General features: G+C 47.2%; 1 protein-coding gene across 1 annotated transcript in view; it reads left to right on the forward strand.

The window, feature by feature from the left end:
• The first annotated feature begins 9,662 nt into the window (after positions 1-9,662).
• ido1 (indoleamine 2,3-dioxygenase 1) overlaps positions 9,663-18,677 on the forward strand; it is a 32,260-nt gene continuing 23,245 nt past the window's right edge. Inside the window, exons 1-4 of the mRNA XM_055662140.1 lie at positions 9,663-10,145; positions 12,532-12,627; positions 16,163-16,282; positions 17,382-17,500. Of these exons, the coding sequence (XP_055518115.1) occupies positions 10,047-10,145; positions 12,532-12,627; positions 16,163-16,282; positions 17,382-17,500 (434 nt within the window). The 5' untranslated portion in view covers positions 9,663-10,046. The remainder of the gene's footprint in view (positions 10,146-12,531; positions 12,628-16,162; positions 16,283-17,381; positions 17,501-18,677) is intronic.

Genomic DNA, 18,677 nt, shown 5'->3' on the forward strand with positions numbered 1-18,677 from the left:
GACTGCGCGGATGAAATTAAGTGACTCTGAGGACTGGGTTGGTAATGAAATCTATGCCGTTTTATAGAATCTTGGAGTCCACACTTGCTCCCAGGGACCCCAGGGATCGTTGTATATCCTATATCTTTCTTCACTTGAATATTTGCACTTTTTGTTTTAAAATGAGTCGTATATAACATTTTCAAGAATAACTGATTATTTTTTTCTTAAGAGATGTAAAGAGATTATGCACAAATGAATTACAGATGGCTTTTATTTAATCTGTGCAAAGGACAATAATGCAATAAAGGTGATTTTTTTTCTAATTTGATGTTTTTTATTGATTGGAAGTTACAGTATGGGAAGAGGCCCTTCTGCCCACCGAGTCCCTGCTGTCCAACGGTCACCCGTTCGCACTAATTCTATGTTATCTATGTTCCACCTGACACAATTTGCAGAGAGCCATTTAACCTGCAAACTCACATGCCTTTCGAGCTGCTGTTTCACGATGCCAGAATCTGATTTCCAGCCTGATTACGGCTGCTGTCTGGACATTCTACCTGTGACTGCGTGGGTTTTCTCTGGTGCTTTAGTTTGATTTGCCACTCGGTTTCATCCCACATTCTACAAATGTGCAGGCTTGTAGATTAATTGGTTTCTGTAAATGAATGTCCCTAGTGTGTAGGATAGAACTAGTGTACGGGTGATCGCTGATCAGCATGGACTCGGTGGGCCGAAGGGCCTGTTTTCACATTTTTATCCCCAAACTAAACTAAACCCATATGTTAGGATATACGTACTGCTCATATTTTTTAAACAAGAGTCTTTCACCGTTTGGTGCTTTTGTTTTGACCTGTCCTTCCTCTGTAAATACACATATGGCAGATCTAACCGAGGCATTTTACATAGAAACATGGTGCAGGAGGAGGCCATTCGGCCCGTTGAGCCAGCACCGACATTCGTTGTGATCATGGCTGATCGTCCCCTATCAATAACCCGTGCCTACCATCTCCCCATATCCCTTGAGCCCCAAGAGCTCTATCTAACTCTCTCTTAAATCCATCCAGTGACTTGGTCTCCACTGCCCATTGTGGCAGGGAATTCCATAAATTCACAACTCTCTGGGTGAAAAAGTTTTTTTTCTCACCTCAGTCTTAAATGGCCTCCCATTTATTCTAAGACTGTGGCCCCTGGTTCTGGACTCGCCCAACTTTGGGAACATTTTTCCTGCATCTAGCTTGTCCAGTCCTTTTATAATTTTATATGTTTCTATAAGATCTCCCCTCATCCTTCTAAACTCCAGTGAATACAAGCCTAGTCTTTTCATTCTATCCTCATATGACAGTCCCGCCATCCCAGGGATCAATCTCGTGAACCTACGCTGCACTGCCTCAATCACAAGGATGTCCTCAAATTAGGAGACCCAAACTGTACACAATACTCCAGATGTGGTCTCACCAGAGCCCTATACAACTGCAGAAGGACCTCTTTACTCCTATACTGAAATCCTCTTGTTATGAAAACTTCTTTTTACACCAAACTGTCCCATTACCATGCTGCTGGATGAACAACGTTGATAATGACATCTTCAATGCTGGGAATGGATGTAGAGGGACATGAATCATGAGCAAGCAGATGAGATGAGTTGATCTTGGCATCATCTTCGACATGGACATTATGGACTGAAGGGTGCCTGTTCCTGTGTAGGAAAGAACTGCAGATGATGTTTTAAATCGAAGTTAGAACACAAAACGCTCAGTGGGTCAGGCAGCGTCTCTGGAGAGAAGGAACGGGTGACGCTTCGGGTTCAGTGAGAGATGATGTTCGGGTGTTGTACTGTCTTTAGGATATGTAACATTATCCACAGAAATGTGAAATGTGTTTCAATTTCAAACATGTCTTGAATTTTACAAAGGAAAAAAAAATGTGCATTGTAATAAATCAGCCCACGGATTCTGTGCACGCCAACCGGTCTGAAGTTGGAACGGGAGGTCGTTACGTCAAGAGGAAATTAGAAACTAGGCTGCGAGGCACAGGAAACCTTGGGAGCAAAATAAATGTCACAGGAGGAGGCACGTTGGTAGAGTTGGTGCCTCACAGCGCCAGGGACTTTGTTTCGATCCTGACTATGGGTGCTGGCGGTACGGAGTTTGTATTGTACGTTCTCCCTGTGACCTGCGTGGATTTTCTCCGGGTGCTCCAGTTTCCTCCCACATTCCGAAAGACATGGCTTGGTTAAAAATTGTAAATTGCCCCCAGTGTGGAGGATAGTGCTGGTGTTCGGGTAATACTACCGCAACCAGAGAGCTGTCCTTGTTGCAGTCTTCAGGCTCCTGTACCTTCTACCTGAAGGCAGCAGGGAGATGAGTGTGTGGCCAGGATGGTGTGGGTCTTTGATGATACTGCCAGCCTTTTTTGAGGCAGCGACTGCGATAAATCCCATCGATGGAATGAAGGTCAGAGCCGATGATGGACTGGGCAGTGTTTACTACTTTTTGTAGTCTTTTCCTCTCCAGGGCACTCAAGTTGCCGAACCAAGCCACGATGCAACCGGCCAGCACCCGTAGTCAGAATCGAAACAAAGTCTCTGGCGCTGTAAGGCAGCAACTCTACTGCTGCACCAACGTGCCTCCTCCTGTGACATTTCTTTTCCCCCCATGGTTTCCTGTGCCTCGTAGCCTAGTTTCTAATTTTTTCCTGACGTAACGACCAAGAAGTATGGATGGAATCAATGACTCCCACAAATACCACTCTCAGCACCCAAGCCATTTTCACCTCCCTTTCCCACTTCAGACCAGTTGCATGCACAGAAGCCCTGGGCTGATTTATTGCAATGCAAATTTAAAAACAAATCCTTAATAAAATTCAAGACACAACTCTGAAGTTGAAACACATGTCACCGAGCACTGATTGCGATCAGACTCTGGATAATGTTACATATCCTAAAAACAGTACAGCACATGAACATCATATCTCACTGAAGGGATGCAAACAATATTTGTCTCTGTTCCTAATGCATGTGACAATCAAGAAACCATTGAAACCACAAAACAGCATGGAGGCAGACCCTTCGGCCCAACTCATACCAGCTGACCAGGATAGGTTTGTACATCTAAAGAAGGGTCTCGACCCAAAACGTCACCTTCTCCTTTTCTTCCGAGATACCGCCTGACCCGTTGACTTACTCCAGCTGTTTGTGTCTAATGCTTATCTAAAACGCTCATTTAAAATTCTGAGAGGCAGAGATAGGATGTAGGAAAGACCGTCTTTCTAAAAGACTCTGTCCTTTTACCCGATCTATTCCTCTCATGATCTTATACACCTCTATAAGATCACCCCTCATCGTCCTGCACTCCAAGGAGTAAAGTCCGAGCCTGCTCAACCTCTCACTCTGGCTCAGGCCCTTAAGTCCTAGCACCATTCTCATGAAAGTCCTGCTAACAACCTTGTACATTTCCCTATTACTCAAGCCTTCTTGCAAATTCTTGCAAATCTTTTTGGCGCCTTCACTAGCTGAATTATGGTCCTGTGGTAGCATGAATCAGCACTGCACGCAATGCGGCAACATTGTGGACATACTAACATTACATACACCTGCATCATGACATCCCAACTAGGGCGGCACGGTGGCACTTCTGTCTTACAGCGCCAGAGACCTGGGTTTGATCCAGACTACGGGTGCTGTCCACACGGGGTTTGTACGTTCTCCCCGTGACCTGCGTGGGTTTTCTCCAAGATAGACACTAGACAATTGGTGCAGGAGTAGGCCGTTCGGCCCTTCGAGCCAGCACCGTCATTCAATGTGATTATGACTGAAAATCCCCAATCAGTACCACGTTCCTGCTATCTCCCCATATCCCCTGACCCTGCTATCTTTAAGAGCCCTATCTAGCTCACTCTTGAAAGATGCAGGAAGATTGTTCCCGATGTTGGGGAAGTCCAGGACAAGGGATCACAGTTTAAGGATAAAGGGGAAATCCTTTAGGACCGAGATGAGAAAAACATTTTTCACACAGAGAGTGGTGAATCTCTGGAACTCTCTGCCACAGAAGGTAGTTGAGGCCAGTTCATTGGCTATATTTAAGAGGCAGTTAGATGTGGCCCTTGTGGCTAAAGGGATCAAGGGGTATGGAGAGAAGGCAGGTACAGGATACTGAGTTGGATGATCAGCCATGATCATATTGAATGGCGGCGCAGGCTCAAAGGGCCGAATGGCCTACTCCTGCGCCTATTTTCTATGTTTCTATGAAAGCATCCAGAGAACTGATCCAGAGATGTTCGGTTTCCTCCCACACACCAAAGATGGAGAGGTTTGTAGGTTAATTGATTTGGTAAATATGTAAAATTGTCCCCAGTGAGTGTAGGATAATGCTAATGTCCGTGTGCAGGGATGGCTGATCGGTGCAGACCAGGTGGGCCGAAGGGCCTATTTCTGCACTGTATCTCTAAAACTAAAAACTAAAAACCTAAACTTGAAGAAAACCAGATAGTTCTGGAAACATTGTAACTCATTGTGTTCTACCACAGTGCAATCTATGATTTTTATTCAATGCCCCGGGCACTTTCCCTTGCAACCGCAAGAGATGCAACACTTGTCCTTTTACCTCCCCCCTCGACTCCGTTCAAGGACCCAAGCAATCGTTCCAGGTGCGACAGAGATTTACCTGCATCTCTTCCAACCTCATCTATTGCGTCCGCTGCTCTAGATGTCAGCAGATCTATATCAGTGAGACCAAGCGGAGGTTGGGCGATCGTTTCGCCGAACACCTCCGCTCGGTCCGCAATAACCAAGCTGACCTCCCGGTGGCTCAGCACTTCAACTCCCCCTCCCACTCCACCTCCGACCTCTCTGTCCTGGGTCTCCTCCATGGCCACAGCGAGCAGCACCGGGAATTGGAGGAACAGCACCTCATATTCCGTTTGGGGAGTCTGCATCCTGGGGCTGAACATCGAATTCTTCCAATTTTGTTAGTCCTTGCTGTCTCCTCCCCTTCCCCAGTTCCCCTGTTCTCCAACACAAAGCCTTCGGGCTCAATCCTTTTTCCTTTCTTGTCCCCGCCCACTTGCCCCCGATCAGTCTGAAGAAGGGTTTCAGCCCGAAACTGCCTATTTCCTTCGCTCCATAGATGCTGCTGCCTGAGTTTCCTTTTTTGTGTACAATCATCGGGTTTGTTGTGCTCACGGTTTAATATGATTTTGCTTCATTGTTTACAACACAAAGAATATCAATTCGTCCAGAGACTTGAGACAATAAAGTACCACTGAACAGCCAACACTGGCCTGTTTCCTTTATCATCGTTACATTTTTTGCATATCTTTCATTCATTGTTCTTTATCTCTCCACATCACTGTCTATATCTCTCGTTTCCCTTGTCCCTAACCAGTCTGTAGAAGGCTCTCGACCCGAAACGTAACCCATTCCTTCTCTCCAGAGATGCTGCGTGTCCCGCTGAGTTACTCCAGCAATTTTGTGGAGTAAATAGTCTTGAGTTCCACTCCACTCTGCATTCGCCCAAGAGGAACCAGGGCAGAATGGATGCCAGGGTGGTAATTGTTAAACAATGTAAAATAGACACAAAATGCTGGAGTAACTCAGAGGGACAGGCAGCATCTCTGGACCCGGGGCAGCACCCCCTCCACACACACCTGGATCTCCTGCCATCAGGCAAGAGATATCGCAGCATCAAAGCCCGGACTACAAGACTGCTAAACAGCTTCCTGCCACAGGCTGTGAGGCTGCTAAACAGTCACTCTGTACTCACAGTCACCTGATTCTGCGGCTTGGGACTGGCCATTTTAATAACTGGCACTGGCCACTCAAATCAGCTGCCCCGGACATTTTTATGATTGGTTTTTACTGTATTTTAACGTTGTTTTTTTACCTGCTTTTAACTATTTATACTGTTCCATCAGGGACTGGATTGTTTTTAGAGTTATTATGTGTGAAATGTTTTAAATTTCATGTGCGATGCTCCGCTATTCCCTGGGAAACGTCTTTTCATTTTGCACTGTACAACTGTTGCTTGCAAGATGACAATAAAAGTTGATTGATTGATTGATTGAGAGAAGGAATGGGTGACGTTTCTGGTCGAGACCTTTCCTCAGTCTGAGAATCAGGGAAGAGGGAGACACAGAGATAAGGAAGTGAACACAAAACATCAAAAGGGGTGAGATCAAGGAAAGTGTGGAATAGATCATTGTTAGCTAGGAGAAGGTGACAACGAAGCTTACAGAGATAAAATTTAATCAGGGGTTCAGTCAGACTGGTCGGAGAACTAGGAAGGGGGAGAGATGGGGAGAGAGAAAAAAAACAAGGGTTACCTGAAGTCAATTTTCATACAGAAGATAGACACAAAATGCTGGAGTAACTCAGCGGGATGGGCAGCATCTCTGGAGAGAAGGAAAGGGTGACATGGGTCTCGGGTCGAGGCTCTTCTTCAGACAACCTACTTTTACTGAGGAGGAGTGACTCCAATGAAAGGCGGCACAATAGGAAATGTGGACATCACAATGTGCCGCTCGCCCTTGAGACTGAAACAATAGCCGAATGCAGATTTCAATGCAAGGAAGCCAGCCGGAGGTGACAGGCAGACCACTGGCACATCTCCGGAGCCCACTGGAGCAGCCACTCCTGTCAACATGCCAGACAAGGTGTGGCTTTATAGCCAAAAACTCTTTTAAAAACAAAAATACCAAACCTCCAATTTCCGTGTCCAGAAATCAAATCCACAATTAACCTGCAAGATAGCATGTCTTTGGGTTGTATATGAGGCTGTATTTTAACCTGCTGCACACTGGAATGGGGGTGAGTGGACAAACCCCGTTCTGTGAGGATACGGGTGTTATGGGGAGAAGGCAGGAGAAAGGGATTAGGAGGGAGAGATAGATAGATCAGCCACGATTGACTGGCGGAGTAGACTTGATGGGCCAAATGGCCTAATTCTGCTCCTATCACTTATGACATGAGCGGTTGAGTTGATTCCTGCACACAATGAGGGATTCAATACCTGATCATGGACACAACAAGCTGAGTCATCAACTCAGGCGGCCCTGGCGTACCTGCGTTTCGGGTTCTCTGAGAGTCCATACCCCAGAACTGATCCCCTTAGCCACAAGGGCCAACACTTTTTCTCACAGAGATGTAACTCCTGCCTCTTAAATATAGCCAAGTCAGATATGGGGAGAAGGCAGGAACTGATTGGGGATGATCTACCCTCTGTGGCAGAGAATGTTCCAGAGATATTGTCATTGAGAGCTACTCTCTGTGTGAAAAAAGAAAGAGTCATTTCTCATCTGAGGTTTTAGCAAGGATTTCCCCCTTATCCTTAAGGATTTCCCCCTTATCCTTAAGGTCAGCCACGATTGACTGGCGGAGTAGACTTGATGGTATATGAGGCTATAGACTGTGGAAACTCCTATGGTTTCTGAGGTGCATCTGTCAGAACTTGTAAGAGTCATTGAGAATGGCCGGACCAAATGGCCTAATTCTGCTCCTATCACTTATGACATGAGCGGTTGAGTTGATTCCCTGTGTCACAATGAGGGAGCACCTGAAGATGGACACAACAAGCTGGAGTAACTCAGCGGGGCAGGCAGCATCTCTGGCGAAAAGGAATAGGTGCCGTTTCGGGTCGGGACCCTTCTTCAGACTGAGAGTCAGAGGGAAGGGAAACGAGGGGGTGTCCAGAACCAGGGGCCCCAATTTAAGAATAAGGAGTAAGCCATTTAGAACGGATACGAGGAAACACTTTTTCTCACAGAGAGTGGTGAGTCTGTGGAATTCTCTGCCTCAGAGGGCGGTGGAGGCGGGTTCTCTGGATGCTTTCAAGAGAGAGCTAGATAGGGCTCTTAAAAATAGTGGAGTCAGAGGATATGGGGAGAAGGCAGGAACGGGGTACTGATTGGGGATGATCAGCCATGATCACATTGAATGGCGGTGCTGGCTCGAAGGGCCGAATGGCCTACTCCTGCACCTATTGTCTATTGTCTATTGAGAGCTATAGACTGTGGAAACCTCCTTATGGTTTCTGAGGTGCATCTGTAGAACTTTGTAAGAGTCATTGGAGAATGGCCTGCATTGGTGATATTTATGCCAAGGAACTTGAGGCTCCCAACCATTTCCTCTTCAGCATTATTGATGCCAACATACATGGTAAAGGGCCTGTCCCACTTGGGCGTACTTTGTGTGTAATTTACGTGACATAATTTACGCGCACGTGATGCGTGCATGGTGCGTGGTGACGTAGGCAGTGACGCGCGGTCGTGCACGGCGCCCCAGTGACGCGCGCCACCTGCGTGGTGTACAAATGACGCCCAAGTGGGACAGCCCCTTCAGATTTGCAAGTTTGCAGATGATATAAAAGTGGGTGGTTTTGCAGACAGTGAAGATGGTTGTGAAACATTGCAATAGGATCTTGATCGGTTGGCCAGGTGGGCTGAAGAATGGTTGATGGAATTTAATACAGAAAAATGTGAGGTGATGCAATTTGGGATGTCTAACATGGGCAGGACCTACACAGTGAATGGTACGTCTCTGGGGAGTGTTGTAGAGCAGAGGAATCTAGGAGTACAGGTGGATGGTTCCTGCAGGTGGAGTCGCAGGTAGATGGTTCCCTGAAGGTGGAGTCGCAGGTAGATAGGGTGGTCAAAAAGGCTTTTGGCACATTAACCATATAACAAACCATATAACAATTACAGCACGGAAACAGGCCATCTCGACCCTTCTAGTCCGTGCCGAACACATAATCTCCCCTAGTCCCATATACCTCAGACCATAACCCTCCATTCCCTTCCCATCCATATAACTATCCAATTTTGGTTTTTAATGATGAAAAAAACGAACCTGCCTCCACCACCTTCACTGGAAGCTCATTCCACACAGCTACCACTCTCTGAGTAAAGAAGTTCCCCCTCATGTTACCCCTAAAACTTCAGTCCCTTAATTCTCATGTCATGTCCCCTTGTTTGAATCTTCCCTACTCTCAGTGGGAAAAGCTTTTCCACGTCAACTCTGTAATTGGCCTTTATCATTGGCCTTTATCAGTCAGAGTATTGAGTATCGAAGTTGTGATGTTTTGTTGCAGTTGTATAAGACGTTGGTGAGGCCACATTTCGAAGATGTTGTCAAACTGGAAAGGGTACAGAGAAGATTTACGAGGATGTTGCCAGGACTAGAGGGCGCGAGCAATAGGGAGAGGTTAGGTAGGCTGGGGTCTCTATTCATTGGAGCACAGGAGGATGAGGGGTGATCCTATAGAGGTGTATAAAATCCTGAGAGGAATAGATCGGGGTCGATGCATGGAATTTCTTGCCCAGAATCGAGGGCCAGAGGACCTAGGTTTAAGATGAAGGGGAAAAAATGTAATGGGAATCTGAGGGGTAACTTTTTCCACACAAAGGCTGGTGGGTGTATGGAAGGAGTTGCCAGAGGAGGTAGTTGAGGCTAAGACTGCCTCAACTTTTAAGAAACAGTTAATACAGGTACATGGATAGGACAGGTTTTGAGGGATATGGACCAGTGATACAGTGGGAAAACAGGCCCTTCGGCCCAACTTGCCCACACTGGCCAACATGTTCCGGCTACACTAGTCCCACCTGCCCAGTGGGACTAGTGTAGCTGGAACATGTTGGCCGGTGTGGGCAAGATGGGCCGAAGGGCCTGTTTTCCCACTGTATCACTTTATGACTATGAGCAGCCACTTTGCACCTCATGTCCCTCCTCCTGATGCAACCCCTGTTATCTCTGCTCTCTTATCTCGCCAGCTGTTTTATTTGATCTGCCTTTGAAAGAGCAAACATCATTTGTCCTCCCAACTCAGGGGGTGAGTTTTTACATTCCGACCAGTTATTCCTGAATGCTTTGACAGAGCAAATGACATGGCACACATATTTGCCTTCCAAAAGAACATTTAAAGCAGTGTCCAAAGTCCAAACTGCAGCTTACACCATCAGCTATCTATCTACACTTACTGAGGCCAGCTCTCGAGCTGGGGGTGAAACACATTTGGAAGCAATTGTTACATTTCAACCGATTTCGCTGCAGCGCCTTTAATATTTCCCACTGAACAATGAACAAGGAAGAAGCTGAGGCAAGGGATACAAGGTGCATAAACCTGGAGGCGTTTAATATCTCCGAGGAGTTTGGGTTTGTCTTGCCAGAGCCATTGGTATGTATTGACTTTTTCTACCGGTGTTAAAATGTTCAATCATGATTTAACTTCCAACTGAGTGGGTGCATGGAACGAGCTGCCGGAGGAGGGCGTTGAGGCAGGGACTATCGCAACATTTTAGAAACGTTTAGGCAGGTACATGGATAGGATAGGTTTAGAAGGACATGAGCCAAATGCATAGGGAAGGAACTGCAGATGCTGGTTTAAACCGAAGATCGACACAAAATGTTGGAGTAACTCAACGGGTCGGGAAGCATCTCTGGAGCGAAGGAATGGATGACGCTTCAGGTCGAGACACTTCTTCAGACTGAAGAAGGGTCTCAACCCGAAACATAGTTACATAGACATAGAAAATAGGTGCAGGAGTAGGCCATTCGGCCTTTCAAGCCTGCACCGCCATTCAATATGATCATGGCTGATCATCCAACTCAGTATCCCAGAAACGTCACCCATTCCTCCTCTCCAGAGATAGTCCATCTTGCTGAGTTTCTCTAGCTTTTTGTGTCTATTTTGAGCCAAATGCAGGCCGAATGGTGGTCTACTCCTGCACCTGTTTTCTATGTTCTATGTCCCAAATGCCTTTTAAATGCTGTTGTAGTAATTCCACTTGTACTACCACATCTTCACCAATTGGTAGCACACACGCTCCACAGAAATACTCTTCAAATACAAGGAGGCATAGAAACCTAACTCAAATGGATACACAAGGAACTGCAGATGCTGGAAGCAAGTGTAGAACACAAAGTGCTGGAGTAACACAGTGGGTCAGGCAACATCTCTGGAGGACAGATATGAACAATGTTTCAGGTGGCGCAGTGGTAGAGTTAGTGCCTTACATAGACCCAGGTTCGATCCTGACTACAGGTTCTGTCTGTACAGAGTTTGTACATTCTCCTCGTGACCTGCGTGGGTTTTCTCCAGAATCTCTGGTTTCCTCCCACACTCCAAACACGTGCGGGTTTGTGGGCCAATTGGCAGGGTATCATTATAAACTGTCCCCAGTGTAGTGTAGCTTTATGTTAATGTGTGGGGATTGCAGATCAGCGCAGATTTGGTGGGCCGAAGGGCCTGTTTCCGCGCTGCATTTCCAAACTAAACAAACAAACTAACTAAGGTCTCTTCTTCAGACTGCCTTATCTTCCTACCTCTCAGAGGTCAGGTTGCAAAAGTAAACCCTCATGTATACAGCCAGTGTGTATAAGTGTCAAAGCCACTCTTAAACTATTGGAGCAGAGGTATCAATATGGAGACACAAAGAACTGCAGATGCTTGAATCTCTGGACTCAGCGGGTCAAGCAGCATCTCCGGAGAAAAGGAATAGCAGTCATTTTGGGTCAAGACCCTTCTTTAGACTGACATCTCGACCCGAGAAGTCAGCTCTTCCAGAGATGCTGCCTGTCCCGCTGAGTTACTCCAGCATTTTGTGTCTATCTTTGTTTTAAACCAACATCTGCAGTTCTTTCCTGCACAAGTGATAGGTGGGTACATGGAGGAGGACAGTCTGAAGAAGGGTCCCAGACCAAAACGTCGCCCATTCATGTTATGTAGGGATGTTACAGATGCTAGAGATGAAAGAATGGATCGACTGGGCTTATATTCACTGGGATTTAGAAGGATGAGAGGTGATCTTATAGAAACATGTAAAATTGGACATGCTAGATGCAGGAAAAATCTTCCTGATGTTGGGGGAGTCCTGAACTTGGGGTCACAGCTTAAGAATAAGGGTTAGGGCATTTAGGACTGAGATGAGGAAAAATAATTTCACCCAGAGAGTTGTGAATCTGTGGAATTCTCCACCACAGAAGGCAGTGGAGGCCAATTCACTGGATATACATTGGATGACAATAAAGGCTATCTATCTATCTATCTATCTATCTATCTATCTATCTATCTATCTATCTATCTATCTATCTATCTATCTATCTATCTATCTATCTATCTATCTATCTATCTATCTATCTATCTATCTATCTATCTATCTATCTATCTATCTATCTATCTATCTATCCAAGAGTTGGATGTAGATCTTAGGGCTGATGGAATCGAGGGATATGGGGAGAAAACAGGAATGGGGTACTGATTTTGGATTATCAGCCATAGTCATATTGAATGATGGTGCTGACTCGAAGGGCCAAATGGCCTATTCCTGTACCTATTTTTTATGTTTCTATGTTTCTCTGCTGCCTGACTTGCTGAGCTACACCAGGACTTTGGATTCTAATAACCCAAATGTTCCTTGTGATAAGTTAATTTCTGGAACAGTGACCTCCCCATTTTAGCTTTAAAAACACAAATTGGCATTCCAATTCTCTGCACAAAGTCAGGTTTTGCATAATTTGCCTCTAGCTGAGTTGATGAATAATTGATTGCTTTATTTCACCAGTCCGACCTTCCGAAGTTCTACCAACCATGGATGGATATCGCCACCAATCTCCCTCAGCTGATTGAGTGTCATCAACTTCGTCACGAAGTAAACAGAGTAGGTCCTTCATTTACCATTTGATCCTGAGCTCAATACTTCAATGTTTAGATTAGTTTAGAGATACAGCACGGAAACAGGCCCTTCGGCCCAGCGAGCCCGCGCCGACCAGCGATCCCCGCACACTAACACCATCCTGGGGATAATTTTACATTGATACATTTCTACCAAGCCAATCACCCTGCAAACCTCCACGTCCTTGGGACGTGGGAGGAAACGGAAGATCTCGGAGAAAATCCACGCAGGTCGCGGGGAGAACGTACAAATTCCGTTCAGACGGCATCCGTAGTCGGGGTCGAACACGGGTCTTTGGCACCGTAAGGCGGCAGTTCTACTGCTACGCCACCATGCTGCCCAATGGTTCTATATTGTACAATAATAATAATAATAATTTTATTTATAGAGCACTTTAAAAACAAACATAGCTGCAACAAAGTGCTGTACATCACTAATCATTGGCAAAAAAAAGTGAACACACACCAAAAATAACAATCAAAAGAAATAGTAGGAAAAGACATGTAAAATAAAGAAACATCAAAAACACCAAAAACAGAAGCAAAGCCTCAGGCATGGTCAAAAGCCAGGGAATACAAATGCGTTTTAACACTGCATTTGAAGATGGACAGTGAGGTGCAGTGAGATTCTTTCTTTGCATGCAGCTCAGTAAGATTATTGCCGTACATAAGTACTATCCCTGTTTAAGCACACAATGCAAAGGACACAATTCTGCATGGATTGTCACCTTGTCGTGGTGGAGAAGCTTGTGTGGTCCTGAGATCCTGAGAGCGATGCCATCTGGAGCTATGCTCCTGGTAGGGCCACCCATGGCAGTAAGGTCGGGGGGGGAGGTCTCTGACAAAGAGCAATCCAACCAAGACCTCAACAGTGGAACAGGCGGAGGATGATGGCTGACCTTAGTGGAGCGTCACAACGGCTGGGAAGGCGGATGAAGGCTGCAGCCGAAAAGGGTCTTGGACTCCATGCCACTGGACCCTGGCCCAGATCTGTCAAGGACCATGTGGTCGCTGTCTGTGCACCAGTCTCCCCACGTTAAACAAAATCACGCACAGGCGTCCTCCAAGCCTGGAGACACCCATGGCCAGCCATGACCGAGGGGGTGGGGGGGGGGGGCTTAAGAAAAAAGAAGAGAAAAAAAAGCATTGAAACAGCCCACTGAGACCATATATGTACAAGCGTTGCCCGGTTTAGGAGCCATTTTCAAAGTCCAACCTGCAGTTGGCAATAAAGGCCTGTTGCAGCAGTCAAGGAAGAAGGAATTTAAGGATAAGGGGGAAATCTTGTAGGACCGAGATGAGAAAACCATTTTTCACACAGAGAGTGGTGAATCTCTGGAATTCTCTGTCACAGAAGGTAGTTGAGGCCACAGTTCATTGGCTATATTTAAGAGGGAGTTAGAAGTGGCCCTTGTGGCTAAAGGGATCAGGGGGAATGGAGAGAAGGCAGGTACAGGATACTGAGTTGGATGATCAGCCATGATCATATTGAATGGCAGTGCAGGCTCGAAGGGCCGAATGGCCTACTCCTGCACCTATTTTCTATGTTTCTATGTTTCTATGTCAACTCCGTCCAGATCATCCCTGGCCACTGTTAGCCTCTGTGCCTCCCACGGCCCACCTTGATAATCAGTTACTACTCTAAATACAATCAAACCGAACTGAAGTACAATAGGTAGAGCAAAGAGGAAAATACACAGTACAGAATATAGTTCTCAACATTGTAGCGCAGTGGATCCATTGACAAGGGGGTCTAATGTCCACAATGGGGTAAAGGTGAATCGGACAGTACCCTAGATTATAGAAGGACTGTTCAGAATACTGATAACAGAGGGGAAGTAGCTATTCCTGAGTCCGGTGGTAAATGCTTTCAAGCTCCTGTATCTACTGCCCAATGGGTACAGGGAGCAGAAGGAATAACTGGGGTACGACCAGTCTGAAGAAGGGTCTCGACCCGAAACGTTGCCAGAACCTTTTCTCCAGAGTTTGTTTGTAGCCTTGCACGGCCCATGAGCAACCTGTACTTGTTTATGAACAAGTCAGTCTCTGGCCCACTGCCAAACCACTTTAAAACATTTTTTTTCTCTTTTCTCAAAAAAATTTGTTTCAGCTGACAGACAATCCGACAGACTGACATGTTTCTGTTAACCTTTGCCCGAGTTTATCTGCAGCTCTAGATAGTAAGGGTCATGTTCTGTTCTGAAAACATCACAAAGTGAGTTCCTGCTTGTTGCAGGGCAGTGTTAAGAGGGGGAGCCATATCCCAAGCACCATTAACTACCTGTCTTATCCTTAGATAAGCACAAAGTGCTGGAGTAGCTCAGCAGGTCAGGTAGCATCTCTGGAGAGCATGGATAGTTCACATTAGTTTGGAGATGCAGCGAGCCTGACTTAAATCAGTCTGAGCAAGGGTCCCGACCCGAGATGTCACCTATCCATGTTCTCCAGAGATGTTGCCTGATCCACAGACCTACTCCAGTACTTTGTGTCTATCATTGTCTATTGTTCTTCAGTCTCATCTTTATGCGCTCAAGGGAAGTCGGAGACATCTTTGAAGAATACAGGCCAGCATGGTGGTGCAGCGGTAGAGTTGCTGCCTGACAGCGCCGGAGACCCGGGTTTGATCCTGACCTCGGGTGCTGTCTGCACGGAGTTTGCACGTTCTCCCTATGACCACTTGGATTTTCTCCAAAGACGTGCAGGTTTGTAGTTTGATTGGTCTCTGTAAATAGCCCCATGTGTGTAGGATAGAATTCATGTACAGGTGATTGCTGGTTGGTGTGGACTCGGTGACCTGTTTCCACATTGTATCTCTAAACATAGAAACATAGAAAATAGGTGCAGGAGTAGGCCATTCGGACCTTCGAGCCTGCACCGCCATTCGATATGATCATGGCTGATCATCCAACTCAGTATCCCATACCTGCCTTCTCTCCATATCCCCTGATCCCCTTAGCCACAAGGGCCACATCTAACTCCCTCTTAAATATAACCAATGAACTGGCCTCAACTACTTTCTCTGCCGGAGAATTCCAGAGATTCACCACTCTCTGTGTGAAAAATGTTTTTCTCATCTCGGTCCTAAAAGACTTCCCCCTTATCCTTAAACTGTGACCCCTTGTTCTGGACTTCCCAACATCGGGAACAATCTTCCTGCATCTAGCCTGTCCAACACTTTAAGAATTTTGTAAGTTTCTATAAGATCCCCCCTCAATCTTCTAAATTCTAGCGAGTACAATCCGAGTCTATCCGGTCTTTCTTCATATGAAAGTCATCTCTAAAACTAACCAAATCCACCTTAAAATAAATGGCCAACTGAGAGAAACCTTGGATTAAATATCCCAAAGAACAGGCCAGGAATTCCAAATGCCAAGCTGAGTCTGAAGAAGGGTCTCGACCTGAAATGTCGCCCATTCCTTCTCTCCAGAGATGCTGCTGCCTGTCCCACTGAGTTACTCCAGCATTTTGTGTTTATTTTTCTTTTGTTCATTGTATTTATCTCCTTCCTTATCCTTCCACAGATGCAACTTCTGGGCACCCATCTGCTCACTGGGCACAAGCAGCTGCGGTTGGCCCACACGGCTCTGAGCTTCATTACAATGGGTTATGTGTGGCAGGAGGGTGAACACAACCACACCAAGGTTTGAGTACTTCTTATTGACTCTTTGTGTTGGGGCGGAAATCCTGGGGGGGGGGGGGGGGGGGGGGGGGGGACAGGGAGGGGGGTGCTCGCCCCCCCCCATGCTTTGAGAGGTGGGGGACAACCCCCCCCACGTTTTGTAATCCGGACTTCATCAGACGATTTCTAAAGGCTGAATCGGCCAGTTCGCGGGGCCTTTCATCGCCCGGCGTGGCTTAAAATCAAACTGCTGCATCGAGGCGATCGAGGCTCCCGATGTTGAAGCCCAACGCCGGCCGATGACAGACCCCGTGAACAATTCGGGGCGGACGAAGCTGCTGTTGCTGGAGTTCGGAGTCGGTCACCAACCAAGTTAGCTCCCGATGTTACCGTCCACAGGGCCCACGGCCGAAGCCTCGAGTGTGTACATATGCATGCGCCTGCATGTGTGTGTGCGCATGTACGGGCACGGCAGCCAAGAAATTGTGTCACTCCCTTTGTTTTGATAGCGATTTCCGCGCCTGCTTTGTATTAGATTAGTTTGGAGATACATCGCGGAAACAGGCCCTTTGATTAATATACAAACTCCGTGCAGGCAGCATTCTGATATCAGGATCGAACCCGGGTCTCTGGCGCTGTGAGGCAGTAACTCTACCGCCTCGTCACCATGCCGCGCTACTACAGTTTAGTTTATTGTCACGTATATCGAGGAACAATGAAAAGCTGTTTTTTGTTTAGTTTAGCGAAACAGCGCGTGAGCAAGCCCTTTGGCCCACCGAGTCCGCACCGACCAGCGATCCACGAACATTAACACAAGCCCCCAACTACATAGGGACAATTTACACTTATATCATGTATACAAACCCAAGCTAATGAACCTACAAACCCGGACGTCTTTGGAGTGTGGGAGGAAATCGAAGATCTCGGAGAAAGCGCATGCAGGTCACGGGGAGAACGTACAAACTCCGTAGTCGGGATCGAACCTGGGTCTCTGGCGCTGCAAACGCTGTAAGGCAGCAACTCTACCGCTGCGCCACCGTGCCGCCCAGCGTTATTGGATGTTGAAAAGAGGCAATTAAGTGACTTTTGATTTCTTTGGGGTTTGGTGTGTTTTGTGCCAGGTGCTGCCCAAGAATCTTGCCATTCCCTATTGCCAGGTATCGGAGACCCTCAGACTGCCACCCATCTTAGTTCATGCCGACTGTGTCTTATCTAACTGGAAGAGAAGGGATCAGAACAGGTAAGGATTTCTCCCTCGGCACGGAGCAAAGTACAGTAGGCACTGCAGCACAATATTTTATTTTACCATCAACAAAAGGGGGCATGGTTACTGTGATACAGCTCCCCCTTGACCATCTTAGCCAGTGCACATTGAGAATCAATCAAGCCTCCCAGTCTAAAGAAGGGTCTCGACCCAAAATGTCGCCCATTCCTTCTCTCCAGATATGCTGCCTGTCTCACTGAGTTGCTCCAGCATTTTGTGTCTATCTCCAAACAGACTATATTTTCCTCTCCGACTCTATATCTTCCATTCCCTGGCAAGTTGGAGGACTTCACTGCAGTGCTGGGGTGGCACGGTGGCGCAGTGGTAGAGTTGTTACCTCACAGCGCCAGGGACACGGGTTGGATCCTGACCACGGGTGCTGCCTGTACGGAGCTCGCACATTCTCCCCGTGACCTGCGTGGGTTTTCTCCGGGGGCTCTGGTTTCCTCCCACATCCCGAAGACATGCAGGTTTGTAGGTTAATGTGCTTCTGTATATAGTCCCTAGAGTGTAGGGTAGAACTAGTGTAACATGGAGGTAAAACATGGGGGTGATGGTTGGTTGGCACGGACTCTGTGGGCCGAAGGGCCTGTTTCCGCCCTGTATCTCTAAACTACACTAGAAGTGTTTGCTGGGTGTTTCAACCCTCAGGTAGACTCCCACTTGCCCCATCCACCCACATCCCCCTTGTCCCCAACACTACTTTGTCCATGGCCCCACTGACCACCAAGTCCTGTTGACTTGGAGGTTGCACTTCCTGGGTGAGGGTGCTTTGCCCCTCCCTAATGTTCAGCGTTGGAGCCTTCCATCGCTAGGATAGCCAACTATCCCGTATTAGCCGGGACATCCCGTATATTGGGCTAAATGGGTTTGTCCCGTATGGGACCGCCCTTGTCCCGTGTTTGACCGCTACTACTCAGGTCGAGGGGACTGTCGGGTCGGAGCGCCGCATCCGGCCCCGCCTCACCCGTCCCGACGTAGTGCAGCCCATGGAGTGCAGCAGCAGCGCCTCGCCCGTGGCCCCATCGGTCGACGGCCCGGCCAGCTGTCCGACATTCGGACCTTCGCTTACCACCGACACCACCACCACCCCTCATACTCATGGCCGATCATCGGTTCATGAGTTGGATGGGGTGCCGGACTTTGGATGGGG

Source organism: Leucoraja erinacea, chromosome 35 (genome assembly GCF_028641065.1).
Source record: "Leucoraja erinacea ecotype New England chromosome 35, Leri_hhj_1, whole genome shotgun sequence".
NCBI classification, from domain to species: Eukaryota; Metazoa; Chordata; class Chondrichthyes; order Rajiformes; family Rajidae; genus Leucoraja; species Leucoraja erinaceus.